The sequence below is a fragment of the Mugil cephalus genome, chromosome 6 (assembly GCF_022458985.1).
Source record: "Mugil cephalus isolate CIBA_MC_2020 chromosome 6, CIBA_Mcephalus_1.1, whole genome shotgun sequence".
NCBI classification, from domain to species: domain Eukaryota; kingdom Metazoa; phylum Chordata; class Actinopteri; order Mugiliformes; family Mugilidae; genus Mugil; species Mugil cephalus.
The window spans coordinates 15,928,160-15,945,870 of record NC_061775.1 but is presented as its reverse complement, the minus strand read 5'-3'; the positions used below and the strand labels follow the sequence as shown (position 1 = coordinate 15,945,870).

General features: G+C 43.2%; 1 protein-coding gene across 1 annotated transcript in view; it reads left to right on the top strand.

The window, feature by feature from the left end:
- Positions 1-17,711, top strand: part of arhgap39 (Rho GTPase activating protein 39) — a 54,352-nt gene that overhangs the window by 19,622 nt on the left and 17,019 nt on the right. Inside the window, exon 2 of the mRNA XM_047587478.1 lies at positions 12,989-13,402. Coding sequence (XP_047443434.1) covers positions 12,989-13,402 — 414 coding nt within the window. The remainder of the gene's footprint in view (positions 1-12,988; positions 13,403-17,711) is intronic.

Genomic DNA, 17,711 nt, shown 5'->3' with positions numbered 1-17,711 from the left:
AGGTTCTGCACTCTTCTTCAGTGAGGAAGTCATTCTCAGACTTGCTGTTTATGTGGTCGTTTGTTGAATTTGGATTGATTTACTCATTGAAATGATACTCAAGCACTGAAAATGTGCATGACAGTGAAACAATTGATGTATAGTTATTACTATTCCATTTGTTCAGTAGATAATCATCACGATTTTTTACAAAGATCTACGAGTTGTAAAAGACGAGAGAAAATATTTGTGTTTGAAAAGCTTGAACAAATGAATTAAAGACTTGTTACTGGTGCATAAACTAGACATGAAAAGATATGGGTACATCAATGATGAAACTTAACATTTATTTCAGTCTATTTTCCTTCTGGACAAGACTTTCCGCTTCATTTAAAAACATTTGTTAAACTTTGTAGGCAATAGACTGAATCACCAACTGGGCAAAGTGTATGAAGTCTATTAAAGGAGAAGCCTAAAAAAATACTCATATTTGAGTTGGTTCAAGTGAGCAGTTTATATTTTCAGTGGTGCTGGAGGGGTTCTGTTGCCTGGGGAAGTAATTAAAGCACTGTTATGCAAAAAAAAAGTTTAGTTTTTCCGACAACAAGACAGCAGCACTAGCCCTCTCATTTGTTTGAACCTCCACATCATTGTGAAACTACTTGTACTGGTGTCTGCTCCCATGTTCTGGATTGGATTCTGGCTCATACATATATGAATGGATTTAAGAAGTTGCCATTTCCAAGCAGGAATGATAAATTATGCCACATGGTCCCTCCAACTTGGCAAAGCTGGCAAGCTTTTATCTCCTCTACCGGATCCAAAGAAAGTCTCAGGTGTCGGTATCATTATCTGCTGACCCAATGTTCACGTCGCAACTTGATAGTCAACTGGCGATTGCGACGCACGTCTCTGCTGTCTCATTAAAATCTCGCGATTCCCAAGAAATATCCTAAATGTCAATGCCCATTTCATCACAGTGGCAAATCAGTTCTCTCATCTCGACATTTTCCTATTTTTTTAACCTTCCAGCATCCCACTTGCTAGCCTGGTACAGTTTACGCCATCTGACGGCTGATAAAGTGAAACAAAAGGCTAGGTGCTGGTGCTGTGCCAAGAGGGAATAATAACAGATGAGTCCAGATGAGGCCTAGCCACAGTCCTTGTTCTCCATGTGTTGCAAAGCCTCATCTCCTGAACATCAAAGAGGCTTTGGTTCCAGCATTATGGCATTTTTAAAATTGTTATGCATGTTTCATTTTGTAAAGTTCAATCACTCTGAGGCTGGTTAGAGATGGTAATCTCCGCCTGTTTGCAATATCTCTCCAGACTGATTTGTTAGCAGTGAGAACACATGTTACCCACAGGCTGATACGACTAGGTTGTTTTTTGCATCCATAACGCGACTCCCCCTTCAACAGTGTTTCTGCTTTACATTAAAATATTGTTTTCTTCATGTAGTCCAGATGCTTGATCAAACTGAACATGTCAGATACAGATCATTGGGTACTTGAACCACAGAAGAGAAGGAAATGCCAGTGCCAACACTCGCCACTGATGCTCCAGTTTTGATTTGATTATGCCTAATGTTCTGAAATCCAAATTTCCTGCAAATATATGAGCGATCATAAAACAAATCCAAGCCCAGACACGGAGTAGAAGCCAAAATAGTAGCCTGTCTGGCTTGTGCACACCCGACAGCTTCTCTGCCAAATAAGCATCAGGTAAAGTGCTTGGTTTTATAATTATAAGGGATGCCGTATTGGCCCTTGTGTAATGTGTATTGACACTTTTTTTTTATTATTACCAATTGCAATTGAGCTGGGTCCACCCTCTCTAACTGGGCTCGATTTGTCTGATTTGTGGAGAAACACTTTCAACTTTAGGAACTCCAATGTTTGTGTGAAAGCGCACTTATCTACCACAATTAAAAGGTACATTTTAAGACCCGGAAGCAACAACATTGAAGAAGCCCATGGCTTCCAAGAATACATATATTTTTTGTTTTATTCATTTGATCCTGCATTACATCAGTCTACCAAATAAGAGATATGTAATGTTTTCCTTTGCAGTTGCTACTATCAGAATTGTGACAGCTTATTTTATCCAGCTTTAGAAATTGGACCATTTCCATTTCACTTTTTTAAGCTACTTATAACAAGCTTAAGAAAACAAACATATTATCAAAATTGTATATTTTTGTTTATGCCTGGCCCAGGATTTTAGCTTTAATTCAGAGTCTTAATATCCTATGGAGATTCATTTGTTTTGATTTTGTTATTTACATGACAATGAGACGTTTTAAGACAGTTTCCAAGATTCTTCCGGATCAGATCTGATAATAATAAAAAAAAAAAAAATTGCAGTGCAAGTCCCCCTGAACACACACAAACTCTCAGCACCTACACTAATGCATATTGAACGCTTGGCTGCAGATGCCACGGGCCCATGAACGTCCTTCCTTCTCTTTTGTTTCCCTCTTACTTTTCTTTCTATTATTTTGTTGTTGCTTCAAGCCTTTATAGTCACTAGACCCGTAGCCACCACCAATCCATCTCCATTTGTGTCCCCTCTGACCCCACGTCTCCTTGCACAATCATCTAACCTGGCTGTCCTTTCCTTCGTCATTCATGCACCCCTCCCATCCCTCCCCTTTTCCTCCTGGTGACCTCATTCCCCATCTGATTCACTGCGGGCCTGTTACGAATGCAGATGGTGGATTTAATGTGTGGTGCACACTGCATCAAAATCTCTTTCGTCAAACGTGTTTGACGGGCCGGCTTTTCCCTCTGATTGTCTGGAGGGTTGAATCCGGATAAATCAGCCTAAAACTTCCATAGTCTTAGCCCAGCTTTAGACAACTGCTGGGCTCAGCAGACAGTGGACCTGATGTAGGTCAATAGTAACAGATAGCCCATGCTGACATCTGTACATGGTGTTTGTTAAGCTGAGGTGTGTCATCTAGACAGTCAGGGGATCTGATCTGTCCATAGACCCCATCGAGACGATCTGTCTTCAGCATCCCTGTTGCCAAGTCTGAAATACCTCAAATTGTCCCGGAGTCCCCTGGAGAGGCAAAGCAGTAAGCAGCGGGATTATGCTGAAAGCTCCTAGCTGGTGATAAGCTGGTGAGTGGACAGGCAGCCGATGGAGAATGCAGCTGCAGAGAGGGGAAACGCTACCAGAGGGTGATTAAGACGTAGAGGGCAGATGTGGGATAGCTGGGCAGTTTGTCCCATTCACTGCCTATAGATTCATGCACACATTTTCATTAAAAACAGTGTCAGGACTAAGAGACTGTGTAGCTGGGTCTCATATGGTTATAATCAGCCACAACATTAAAACCACTCGCAGGAGGAGTGAAGTGACAGTTCAGTATTCTGCTTGGAAACGTTGGGATCTGACATTTGCGTGGATGTTACTTAGTCATGCCCCGCCCACCTAGACCAGACCAGACACCAACACGCCAAAGCAATGACGCTCCTTGGTGGCAGCAGCCATCCCCAGCAGGAAGCAGCCCGACACAAACACAAAAACAGTTTAGGTGAAACTCAAAAAAACACTATAAAGATGAATTATGATCTCATCTCATCTCATCTTTTACTACCGCTTATCCTCACTAGGGTCGCAGGGGGTTGCTGGAGCTTATCCCAGATGTCATCGGGCAAGAGGCGGGGTACACCCTGGACAGGTTTCCAGTCTATTGCAGGGCCAACACATAGACAAACAATCACTTGCTCTCACACTCACATATAGGCTCAATTTAGAGTCACCAGTTAGCCTAAGGAGCATGTCTTTGGAGGTGGGAGGAAACCGGAGCACCCGCAGAAAACCCATGCAGACACAGGGGGAACATGCAAACTCCACCTGATGAATTGTGATGACTAAATTAAACATAACATGTATGTGAATTGGAAACAGCAAAAACTTGATGGCCTTGTCAATGTGAAGAAGGCCAGAGAAACATGGCAGGCAAAGAAGAACAAAAGCAGAGACGGGGAGAGGACATCTAATAGGGCAGCAGATGGTCGGTCGGCCTTCTGCCTTGTAAAAGAATTGATTGTGGCTGGTCGTATTGTAAAGGCCTTCAGTATAACTGTCAGTGGAGCATTGTGGTAGAAGGACACCGCTGAGCTGCAGCACACCCGGCATCTCTCCAGAATGGCTGACGGAGTCAACGCTGTGTGAGGCCTCATGGGAGCTGCTGTCTTCTTCTTAGCTTAAATATAATACAACATATAGGCAACATGCTGATCTTGCACTAACGTCCCTCCTGGGGGACTCTGGACACAAGCATCCAGCTTAAAGTACAGGTATGAACACACTCAGGATGGGATTGACTGATCTGATGTCTGACCACAATTGGAGGTGATCTGGCAATAAAATCATTAAATATGAGTGAACTGCATGTGATTCCGTCATAAATATAAATGTGTATTGACACATAATTAATTATTGATGGGATCATGTTGATTTACAAATAACCACATGGAGTGAAGGTGCATACTCCTCATTAATGACAGATGTCTTTATTTACCTCCTTCTTCTGTCTCTGCTTCAAACAGCGCAGCTGTGAAGTTACTTTGCATATGGAAACTTCCAGTGTTCAGTTGTAATCTGAGCTCCGTCCCTAAAATATCTAACGTCACATCGGAGATAAATGGATAATACCAACACGTGTGCTTTTTATACAGCTGTAGAGATCCATTAGAGACAGCAGCTGTTAAAATATTCTACTGCGCCCCAAATGAAGACGGTGTTTATTTTAATACAAGATCGGAAAACTGAGATCGGAGCTCAAGTGCTGGCTGGAGACATATGTGGAGATGTATTGTAAGGCCAGGTGTGACCACAGGAGCTTGAAGCTTTAGCTAGGGCCTAGCTTTGTCCAGCAAAAGCTTACGAGACGGTCTCTCAATGACCAGTGATTGAAGAATCTGCGAAAATCTGCAAACACATAAAATACCTGTTTTACATATGTTACGTCCTGATGCCAATGTTTGAAATCCCAAGTTCACGCAGCTACTACGTAACTGTGTCTGTCTGCTGTTTGCTGCTGGGTGCAGGGGTAGTGGGTTCATCACAGCTTTTCACAGAAAGCAACTGCCTGCTTGAAAAATACGGCGAGTCTGTTGTCAAAAAATTGCAAACCGCACACATACGTTTGATCTATCGTCCATATTAAACTTCACTGGTTGCCAGACCTCATAGCGTACTGCCTTATTTAGTCTTGATTAGAATCAAAGAGTCCTGAGCCGCTCAATACTGCCTAGCAGAGCAGAAAAGAGAGCTAATGGGAAGGAGGACAAGGGCAAAACAGACAAACTCGTGTGGTACAACGAGAAGACTGCGGGGATGAGACAGGGACAAAAGAGTTATGTGAAGAAATCTAATTTTTATTGTCTGCTCGTAGACAGCGACACAGTACAGACCCAGCTGCCTAGAAGACCTAAGGCTGAATGATGCAGATCGTTGTGAATGTTACACTAAGAAAAACCAGATGTGTTCATCAGTAGCTGTAGCAGCGCACATGCATCAGAGTTTGGTGAGTGATCGCCTTATCTGCTGATAGTCGCTACACAAATCTGTCCGATTGGATATCTTTCCCGTGCTAACGGCCAAATGAAACCAAGGCGATAGTTGGAAGAAACCCACCTCTCGAGATGCTCGACAACGTCACAGACACAGAACTGTTCCCGGAGACATAAGTCTGCTATTCGATATGAATCCAGGCAGGAGCCAGATCCGCTCTCATCCATCGTATGTTCTCCTCTGTCTGGCAGGATCATCGCTAACATAATCAGAGAGGAGCAGAAGCATTAGAGTCTAGTGAGGCAGAGAGCATCCTTTAAGAGGAAGGTCTTAGGTTCAGGCTGTGGAATGGCACACTGTGACTGGACTGTACAAGTTCTTTCAGAGTGAATCAGCTAAACTACTTTTATGATTTAATTTAACGCACATTTATTTAAATAAATGAGCGTTCCCTATTTCTAAGGAGAGACGGTGCCTCTGTAAAACTTGGCAGCAGTTTACTTCATCTACAGAAACTAAGCCTGAAACAAAAGAAAATGGACTCATTACACATTGCAGTCACAAGAACAACAACGGTTGTTAATGTACTACACATACATGCACAGACACAAACACACAATGTAGGATGAACGCGTTGGTGAAAGCGTCGCTCCCTCAGAGGGCACGGTGTTGCTTATCTTCGTCAACCCCCCCCCGGAACAAGGTGGAAGTGTTCCCTGCCTGATTATTCCTCTTCATCTGCATAATAAATGCAAATGGAAAAAGCTGTTGTTTATCTGGAATCTTGGGAACGGGAGAGGAGGGTTGTTCGTACGAGCGTGGAGCAAGGACGGGAGTGTTGTCTGGCGCTACGCTGCTTGAAGAGGCGAGAGTCGAGGGTGGATGTTGTCGTCTCTGCCTACAATGTTTCCAGTGAGATGACGAGGACGAAAAACAATTAAATACACCAATCAGGCATTACATTATGTCCTAAAATAGTGTGCCTTGTGCCTCTAAAACAGTTGTGACTCATCAGAGAATGGGAACAGGATGTTATTAATGGGGGTCTTTGGGAAGAGGACTCTGTGGATCTTCCCACAGATACTTGCCATCAAGGAGTGTCATTGCTATGAGATGCCTGGTCTGGTCTAGGTGGGTGGTTCATGTCTAAGTATCGTCCACATGAATGCCAGGTCCAGAAGTTTCTCAGCAGAACATTGAATTGTCACAAGATGGTCAATGGTATTTACTTCTCCTGTCCGGTCATAATGTTCTGGCTGATTGGGGTATTTTAATATGTTTTACATTCTTTACACTTTAATGTTTAATGTGTGTTTTATTGTTTCGTTGGGCTTGTTATTTCTTTAAAAAGTTAGAGAACCCTGAATGCTTGGGCGGGTTCATCTGTTGTCTCTTGACTTAAAGTTGCTTAAGGCAAACACAGTGTGAACGTTCCCCTCAAAGCCGCTTGAAGTGTACAGCAGCTGTTACAACAATGTGAGGAAGATATTGCCTGACACTTGCTTTACTTGTTTTGACAATGGCAATACTGAAATTAAATGGAAAGAGACAGTGAAGCCGTCCGGACCGCAGTGCAGGTCGGTGTTGTTTGTGTGGTTCTCGTGTTGCTTTCAGAACAAATGCACACAAACAGCTAGTTTGGGAGTCCAACCACTGAATGTTTCCTCTGTTCCATCAGCATCACTGTGGTGGAGAGGTGATTGTATTAGGAGTAAAATTTAGTTGAACTGTTAATTATTCTCATGTTTCACTTTAAATATATCCGCTGTGTCCACAGCAGCGAAGAATCTAGTTGAGACAGGACGTCAGGCAGAAGAATCTGCTTACAGTAAATCTTAATGTCCTCTACGTGCTCCCTGATTTGACGCTGATGAAACCTTAAACGCCGAAGTGAAAGAGCAGCTTTTTTTCTGTTCGGCACTACTAAGTGTCTGAGATGATGAAAACGTTCAACCAACCCTGAAGCCTGAGATTCAATCTTCCTTATTCTATCTGACCCTCTGTCCAAAACCCACAAATAAGACAAGGAAAACCAAACAGCAAAACTCATATGGCATTTCTGTCAACTTTCAGGCTCTATTGTGCTTTTTCTCTCCGATAGTCTCGGCTCTAATTAATGCATGTGTTAATTTAATAGAGTTTCAGAAGCTACCTGTATTTATGATTTGAGCGTTACAGCATACCTGCTACTTGTATTTCACCAGTGTTAAGAGCCTGTCTTCTAAAAAAAGGGCTAGGAATTTGCTAAAATTAGATATTAGAGTGAGTGCCTTACTAAAACAGGTGCCAGTGGCCACATGCCAAAGAATGCTGTTCAACTGTGACAGTCCATGTTGCAAATGAGCATGCTGGGAACAATTTGTGTGTGGATGCAGCATGTGTGACAGATGATGTGTGGGGTCACAGTGGTGCGTGTCATCTGAAAATGTGATTGAGCCAACAGCCGGGTTATCCTGCCAATCCGTCCCTTCCACACTCATTTTAAATCGCTTTCCACTGCCTCTCAGTGAGGTCGAGAAGCATGTGGTTTTCATTCATTCACCCAGTCGGAGAAGATTGAGGAAACATTCTCAGGTCAAATGTGGATAAATAAATTATCCATCTAGGTTTATTTTTATAATCAAGAAATGTAGCCAGGACAGATGTGTTTAAATCGACAGTTTTCATTGTCAGTTCTACGTTAAGACTCGGAACTACTCCCATCAGCACCACTAGCCACGCTTCAAAACAACAAGGAGCCTATGTGGAGTGTTGTGTTCATGATCTGGAATACCGTAGGAATTTGTGAAATCATGTGAAACAAATTCCCCTCTGCATTTCTTCAGTTCAGTTCAGGACCAGGCTGAACCATAGACTGGGCCTCTCTGGGTTGCTTATGGGCCGCATGTGGCCCACGGGCCGCTAATTGAATTGGCCTGCCCTACAGTAACGCTCTAGGGTTCAATTTCAAAAGTATTTTCGATGATTGCGCTATTAAGGGTTAAAAACCTTTTACGAACAACCGGAAATTTCTTAACAAAAGGAAGTGCAATTGTGATACACTAAACGCATTTTAGTCCTGGGTGTTCGCTGCTCTTCCTAAAACAGTGGACAAACACTTATATTGAAAAATTGCACTTAATGTCTTCTATGTCATTTTCGCACTTTGCAAATTCATGCTGCACCCCGGGCAGGTTGCCCAGAAAATACAGAAGGTTCACACCAGGTTACCGTGTAGTTACGCAGTCAACATCCGACAGTACTCTAAATTACGCATTAGATGTTGACAATGAATTGGATGGACTGTTAGTGCCTATGCATGGGCTTAGGCAGGATGATAAAGTTGAGGCAGCCACCATGGCCAAACCCGTGTGCCTGGAATCTAAAATATTAATAACTTACAACATTGGTACTGTTTCCACAGCTAATTACAGCAAGTGTATTAGCAGCGTAATTTAATTGGGTGGTTTTAGTAGTTAGAAGTACGGCTAAGCTAATCTCTCAGTGGTTGTGTGATGTCAGCATGGAGGAGTGTGACTCCAGGACGATGGAGCTCATTGTTACGTCTTCTTGAGGTGTCGTGTGCCTAACTTAACGAAACAACGGTGAAGGGAGGTGTCCACTTGAAAACTTCAATGATGTGCCACATACTGCCTACTGCTGTTGGCTAGGCTAGTTAGCTGGTGTCTTCTTGTTGGTTGCTATTTGGTAGCTAACTACTAGCCTAATGGTCAGTTTTCAATTGGACTGGGCTTCTGAATGTGTTTTGAAGTGGAATTTTGGTTGAAATGTAATCACATATCTTACTTCTTACCGAAAAAGCCTCCTACTGTCGAGGTGGTTGAAATTCTGGCATTTCCCACTCACACTGTACTAGGGGACGGTATTACGTGGGCCTACTGATGTTGGCTAGGCTAGCTAGCTGGTGTCTTCTTGTTGGTTGCTAGTTAGTAACTGCTGGTCAGTTTTTTTAGTTGGACTGGGCTTCTAAATGTGTTTTGCCTCAGATCTTGGCACAAGGGATTGTAACATCTCATCTCTCATCTCATCCATGATAATGACATTATTAAACCAGTAATCTGTCACCAGATTTTCACTCCGTTCTTAGATTAGTGTATGGAGTTTTAACACCAATCACTCTCAGCACTTCAGACGTGTCCCGAGACCCTGTCTCATCTGTATTGCCCACTATCCTTGATTTTTTTTTTTTTTCCATCTCCTATCACACTCATGCGATGAATAGTGAAATCGATTCCCATCCTTGGATGTAGGGCTATAACTCCGTGCAGATACACATTAAAAGGTCTTGAGTGAAGGCTGTCCATCTCGGCGTCTTTCATGGTGAAACTGTCTTCATCTGTTGGTGTCAAGGATTTCAGTAGTGCGGGGTTTCTCTGTGCGCGTGTCTTCGCAGTCTTCAGAGGTTTGAGAGTTTAATGAGGTCTGCCAGTTTTGCCTCACAGTCAAGACGTCAATGTCCTTGATATTCTTCTTGATATTACTGTACATAGACTAGAAAGGAAGGAGACCTGCCGCTTTAAATAACCGTTTGAACAAGCTGTGACATGGGTTCGTTATCTGACAACTTCCAGTGTCTCCTCTTTAATTTTTAGGGCATTATCAGCAGTTGTGCCGGTTTAGTGAGACTGAATTTTTGGCTGCAAACCTCACAGCGTGTTGAATGCACCCAGTATGTGGCTCCAGTCCAGCTGTTGCACTAATTGCTTTCACTATGTTCTTGTGCTGTTGCCCCTCTCCAGTTTCCAATCTGTCTTGTATCAGGGCTTCAGAGAGATGCTCACTTGTGTGGCTCTCATAAAGGCTGTGTGTTTGCAAACCACAACTTTTTATCTCCCACTCCAAAGGGATGTAGTGGGATGTAGTCACAGTTGGAAAACTTTCAGTAGCCATGGAGGTCCATCTGTCTGTACTAAGAGATTCAAAAGGCTGTGTTGGATGAATGTTTGCTGTGTCTTTTCATGAAGTTAGGCAAGAGGGGACGTTATAAGCACTTTATACAGACATAAGCTGATTTCTTCCCTCCTCCCTGACTGCATAGGTTTGCATAAGGGTTGCTTTAAACTCCACCTACGCTTCAGTTAAGTCAGAATGTGCGTCTACACGTACAGCACATGTTGGAGGGAGCAGGAGTTGTTCTTTCCTCCTTGACTTTCACTTCCTCGCGCTGTCAGAAGACACAATGGGGTGATGTCTTCATAAATGGTTCATCATATTGCCTCTAGTTTCACACAGTGTTTGCAGACAGCTGCTGTTTAGATCCCGTCATTGTCGTAGGTAGCACTAAATCTGAAAACAGTGCTGATGGGTCCCCTGCTTGTACTTACTGACAGTTGCACTCAACACTTCCAACCATGCCAACTGCGACGCTGTTGGCGTAAGGTTCATTTTTTTAATAGTGCTGTCAAATGATTACATGATGATTTTTAATTAATTTCGATTAATCGTGATTAAATATAATTCACTTTTAATCTATATTAATTGCGTTGCATTTTTCATGAGCAAACAGACTCAAGGAAGAAGTGAATACATATGCACCTAATGTCTTTATTAAACACCTTCAACAGTTTTAACAAAACAAGCATTTATCTACATCAGTGTGGCCCTGTTACTCCTCTTTCAGCAACTACTAAGATAAACCAACTTGTTGACGTTGAAACGGAACCGTGGTTGCAGGCATTGCCAGCTTGTCTTTATCTTCTTTGTCAAAAGCTGGGTTAACACGTAACCGAAGTGCTAACAGAATCCCCAAATATAATGTGGTATTTTGAGCTGGAAGCGCTTTGGTGGGAAGGAAACTCCTTCCTGCAGAGCGTGCATAATACGTTATGTTGGTCGACTGTTACGTCTTGTTCTTGTTCAAATTTCCCATCTTCCGTCTTTAGTGGTTGGTTCTGCTGCCTGTCACATCCAGATCAACTGCACACGGTAACTTGGACAAACTGCCTGATATGCATTGCCAGAGTCATTCTGCCACAGATGGGTTAATTGCGTTATGTTTTAAAAGCCCTGGCTGCTTGACATAACATGGTTTGGATCTGTGGCTGTAGTGCCTCTCAGTGTAGGTTGGCACTGCTGGTACAGAGGCCGTCGCTGCAGAGGAGAGAGGAGAGTAGCCCCTCTAAACTGGGTCATCGGGAACACCACCACATCAACCAATTATGGCCAATTAATCCTACTATCTCCGCTCTGGATCTCTCTATTTAACTGGCCTGTTCTGCTCCATTTGACGTGCATTCACTCTGACAGCGGATGTACCATTTCTCTCTCTGTTGTTTCACTCTCACACACAAGCATACATAGAAGCAAGCAATAACTGCCACCATGCTTAACCAAGCTTGACTTAAAGACCAACAAAGAACCGTGTCTGAAATCACTGCTGCTAACGTGAAAATAACATACAGATCTATCTGCGTAGCTGAGGTCAGCGGCTTGGCAAAAAAAGACGTTTTACAAACCACTGAACCCTTGGACGCCAAGAACACCTTGTCATTGTGTCATTGGTACATGTCTAAGTAACATCCATATGAATGCCAGGTACAATAGTTTCCCAGCAGAACATTGAACTTTTACTTTGGCTTCCATTTTCATTTGAATAAACCAAATGACTTGAGTGAGACTTTGAATGTACATGTACCTGTATGTCTAAATGTGCAGGAGGAGTCACAAGGTGCAAGTTTGTATGTATTGACCTTGTGTATTAAGCTGAATGACAGTCTTAGAAGATCAAGTACGTCATAGGTATTGAAAAATATTGTATTTAGTTGTGTTTACACATTAGCCTCTGTGATACATCCGCTCAGTGCTGCGATCGATGCTCGATCTCCCCCTCATACATAAGAAGAGGGGATGATGTAGTTGTTAAGCTACTCTGTCACCGCATGCCAGAGTGAATCATGAAATTCGGGAGCGTTTTTCCAACATATTAGTCAGTGATTCGCTCTATGAAATAAGCTGCACTAGATAAATCCAAGTAGGAACAGATTGCTGCTGTCTGTCGTGTCAAAAAAAGGTCAAAAGAAAAGATTTTCTTGCTATCTTCATGGTCACGCTGACTTTAATGGGGTCAAGTGATGCAACAGACTGTCAATGCAGAGGGCTAGCCAAACACCACAGGGTTGTTTCAGACAAATGTTAAGCCAGATTAAATTTCTGCAGCAATGCAAACAAACACTTTAATCTTTAATTGTCATTTTTTATGATTTTGTAGGTAGTTCAGAGTTTGCCATGTTTGAAGAAGATTTACATTGTTAATTCTGTAACCCATACAGCATGTAGACCTGCCAAAACTGTGGTCTATTAATAGATTAATTAGATAAAGACTGAAACCAGTGCACATGTACCGTCGGTGACCTCGTATGCATTTACATACAAGAATTTCCTTTAGCGTGCTGCCATGTTTTTCTTTAATATTCATTGCTATGTAGAGGCAGAATTGGTTGCGTCCGTTAGTCTTATGCTGAATGTTGTCTCCTCGCAGGTTGGAGTGGGTGGAGATCATTGAGCCTCGCACACGGGAGCGCATGTACGCCAACCTGCTGACGGGAGAGTGTGTGTGGGATCCTCCGCAGGGTGTTTGCATCAAGCGGACTGGTGACAACCAGTGGTGGGAGCTGTTTGACCCCAACACCTCACGCTTCTACTATTACAATGCCTCCACCCAGCGCACCGTGTGGCACCGGCCTCAGGCTTGCGACATCATCCCCCTGGCCAAGCTGCAGACCCTGAAGCAGCACACGGACACGACCAACCCCCGTCCTGCAGGCGGAGGGGGGAGAGCATCTGCCGACAACAGCCCGGGACGCAACAGCGGGGTCAGCCGAGAGGGAAGCACCTCCTCCTCTCTCGACCAGGAGCTCTCTGAAAAGCAGGGCAACAGAGAGGAGGCAGATAGGTAAGACTGCCGCTTGCCTGATAAGGATTAGCACAAGGGAAGATGTCATTATTTCGGAGGTCACAATTAAAAGAGTTGCTCGCAGCTATTTGTGGCTCCAGAAGCTGCTGCATTAGGTCTGATCCGTTTCCTCAAGCAGCAATTGTTACAATATCCAAGTATTTTCTCCCACATCAAATTAATTTATGCTGTAGAGTCATATAAATAGACAAATTATCTGCCATCACAAGGCGCTGCAGTAGTAGTGCAGTGTGGGAGTGCCTGGATTTGCATGTTTTGTTTAGATCCGTGCAGCTTGTCGATCTGAAACTACGCCTGCCACACTCCTCTCAACCTTTTCTGTAGCATCTCTTCCTTCCTTTCCCTTTCCGTTCCCGTCACTGTCGATAAATCCGGACCATCTCACCTCTTTTTTACACTCAGTTTGTCTCCCTCGCTCACCCTCAGTATGCTGTCACCTCCCTCTTCACCCATGTCTAACCAGGCTTGGTTTGCCGTAATCTGCTGCAGTCTGCAGTGATTGGTTGGATATGCCCGGCTGGGGTCACAGTGTCCTGCAAATGTCTCTCTCTTCATCGGCGAGAGAACACACACGCACCCACAAAGAACACACACAGAGCGCCCTATAGCCGTCCCAGCCACTTATTCACACTGTTGGACACTGAAAGAAACGGTAAATCACCGCACTTGCAGACAGTTACAACCTCTGTCTGTAGCTCAAGGAGAACCGCACGCTGCTGCACGGTGACACAGATTTGTCACACTGATACGGCCACGTTATTAACGGCCTTCTGACTTCTAGCCACTGTTTTGTCAGCAGTTTTAAATTCTGCTGAGAAGAAAGAAAAAAAATCATCCAAAATATCTGTGCTTTGTGAGAAGCAGCGAATCATCATCATCATCATCATCATCATCATCATCATCATCATCATCATCAACCCCTTTACATGTACGGTGCTGTCCTTTTGAAAAACAGCTCCACAGTCTTGGTTGCAGGTGTTTCAGCTCTGTGCAAGTATGAGACACTTTTTACGTGTACAGACACTTTACTTGTTTTGCACACACAGTAGTTCTGGTTCTATTCAGTTTTATTTATAAATGATGCCATTATGCCTGATGCCATATTTATAATGGCATCAGGGCAATCTTAGAATATTATAGAGAGGAACCCAACAGTCCACAATGGAGACAAGAAAACCTTTAGAATGTATACAGTAAGAGTGGTATAATATATTGCACTTGGATTGTAGCAAAAATAAATATGTACGATAAAAATATGCATTGCACTTGGTTGAGTGAATACACAGTGTATACACAATAGCAACAACAGTGGGAGTAGGTATTCTGCTGTGCAGTTATTGTCTTGGATTTGGAGCTTTAGTATTTCGGGCGGCTCCTCCATCTCCACAATTTTAAAATTGATTGTTTAGGATCCGTAAAGATGGGACACATCGAGGAAACATTCGTTTTCTGTGAAATATTAGTAAACGAAATTATCCCGACTCCCAAAAAAGCCGGGCTGACTAGCGTTTGGGTGGCAGCTTTACAGAGTGAGCCAGACTGACGAGGGCACAAATATAAATGGCTCTCACCGGCGTCGGCTGTGTGCGTAAGTTATTGCGTCTAGGTACCGCAGTACTCTAAAAAAGCCTTAAAGAGGGAAAACTGCCCTCTAACACAAAGACACCTCAGCCATAACATTATCACCTTTCTAATATTGTGTCAGGCTGCATCCTGCTGGAGATGGCTGCTGCCATCAAGGAGTGTCATTGCTATGGGGTGGGGGGCTTGGTCTGGTCTAGGTGGGTGGTACATGTCTAAGTATCATCCGCATGAATGCGAGTGTTGTCATAAGATGGTCAATGTGATTTATTTCTCCTATAAGCGGTCATAATATTATGCCTGATCGGTGTATGTTGTAAGTGTAATGCTCTTATATAGGATGTTTTAACATAAAAACAGCCCAGCGGGGTCTATTCATAATAAACATATGAAATTGGAATCAGTGGCATGATACTCTCTGGTCATTGCTTCGCCGGTATGACACTGAGCTTTCAGTACGGGGGCTGAATGTCAGGCTTAAAATGGTGTCTGGAGAGAGTAAATGCTATTAAAGAAAGCAGGACAGGCAGTTTGTCATAGACCACACAGCTTCCACCCCTGACAGATGTGAGCTATTGACCTCCACACATCTCTGCTTCCCCCAACACACCAAGGATCCTATTAAAGGAGGGAGCGAAGGAGAGAAAGAAGATCAGAAAGAAGATGGGAAATGGCAAATGTAAAGTGCCACATATTTGATTGAATACTTTGGCGGATGAAGTTCAAACTTTTTTGTTAGATCCACTATGTCAACGGAATGGTATATTTTTCTTGCAGCACTTTGCTTTTTTCTAACCTACTGGCTTAGAGGTGACAACCAAGGAGGTAAAGAAAATGCTGTGGTGGTGGAAAGGAGTAACTCCTGCTTCTACTGTTAACTGAATTCAAATAAAATGAGCATGGCAATATCAGATTTAACCACCTGGTGTGGGGATGTAAGAAGGTTTTTCAGGTGCTTCTGGTAGACGAGAGTCGAGACCAATCCAAAGGGATCCAAGATCAGAAGAAAAGACCACCAGCATGAGAATCTACTGTATCTACTATATTCAGGATGAAATGCCACATCCACCTCCTGCATCCAGCCTTTACTCCTTCCCCCTTCTGTCTATAAAAGGGAGTTAATCACCAGTGATCTAAGAAATTGACCACTTTTGTCTTCAAGTCTTTGATGCCCTGTTCGTACGGGCCTTTGCTGCCCCATCTATGCGAGTGTGTGATGAGAGGCCTGGTAGCACATCTGCAGCTTTCGAAAGATCATCTTTGAAGTGACACTACTGCCCTAGTTTCCTCAACGGGTTACGAGGCGAGGGCGGCTCTTTCCTTTAAACTTATTCTTACTGCCTCTTGGTTGGTTGGCCAGCAGCTTCTTATTTGATTCCCACCACCCTTTGGAGAACAAGCTGTGGGTCATCAAAACCCATTGAACACAGTCTGTGAATAGAAGGATTCCCCAACCATGCCGAGGAATCTGAATAACTCCAGAGGAAGCGCCTCATCCCTGTGCCCTTCAGTGCCACACTGAGCTGGATGTTTCTTCAGTCCAAGGATGCAACACCTGAGAAATTTACCTTAATCATGATTAAAAGGCTCATTTCTTAATACTTGACTACCTGGAATCTGAAACCCATGTACATCATCAAGCAGTGGGTTTCCTCCTTTGATTTGATTCTTTGCTAGGTCTTCCCCGCCGCTGTCTTTAGTTGTACTGTTTGTTTGTGGCGCTTTCCTCCTTTATTTTTATTTTCCTCATGTGAAATAATGGGATCTTGTCGAAAATATTCAGTTTCTTTATCGTCAAAATCATCTGGGTTGCTCTCATGATGTGCCATGCACTTCCACCTCTGTGCTTTAGAGATTATGTCGTATGCTTTGGATCACGAGCCAGCCAAAGCCTTCGTACTTTTTTCTTCTTATCATTCTGGTACAGATGTTTTATCAGTCTGGCCTTTCTGTTACTGCATTGTTGGCGTGTGGTGGTGAACCGCTGTACCTTCTCTTGTGAAGTCTCAGTTCATCTAGTTGTTGTGAAAGGTGTTTTCTTAACGTTAAAAAGGATGTTTTTGGATTTGAAAACATGCTGTGGTGACAACATAACAATGATGTCCAATCACTATTGAGTTCCTGATGCCAGGGGAAATAGAGGACCTCGTAAATTTTATTGGGTCGCTGTCCAAACTTACATGACCTTGTAAACACTCATAAAGTTTAATAGAATTATCTTGACTAATACTCGTTCGTACATCGACCGCAAATCAAAAAATCATTATAAACTGCTACGTGACCTTGAGGGGCTGATGGAGCTGAAGGGATTATTTCCATGTCCTCGCTTGGTATGTGTGCACTGCACTACAAAATAAACTACCTCAACCAGGTTTGAGATTGAAAATGTGTGCTATCATGTGCACAGTAGAATTCTCCTGCACTAACAACACTAACTAAATAAAAGAAAACAAACAAGATGCAAGAGAAATCCAACCAAGCTTCCGCATGATCTTTGCTGTGCTCTGTGATTAGTTTGGAACCCGAGGAGAGAAAATCTGTGACCACATCTGGACAATCACAAGTATTAAAAGATATAATCTTGTATTCCTTCAGTTTGTGGCTGCAGTGGGATTCGATGAGTCATGTTCAGTAAATCATAACAGAAAGCTCTAGGGGTTTTGGATACAGTTTGGCGTCATGTTCTCTCTCCGCGTCTTTACTCCAT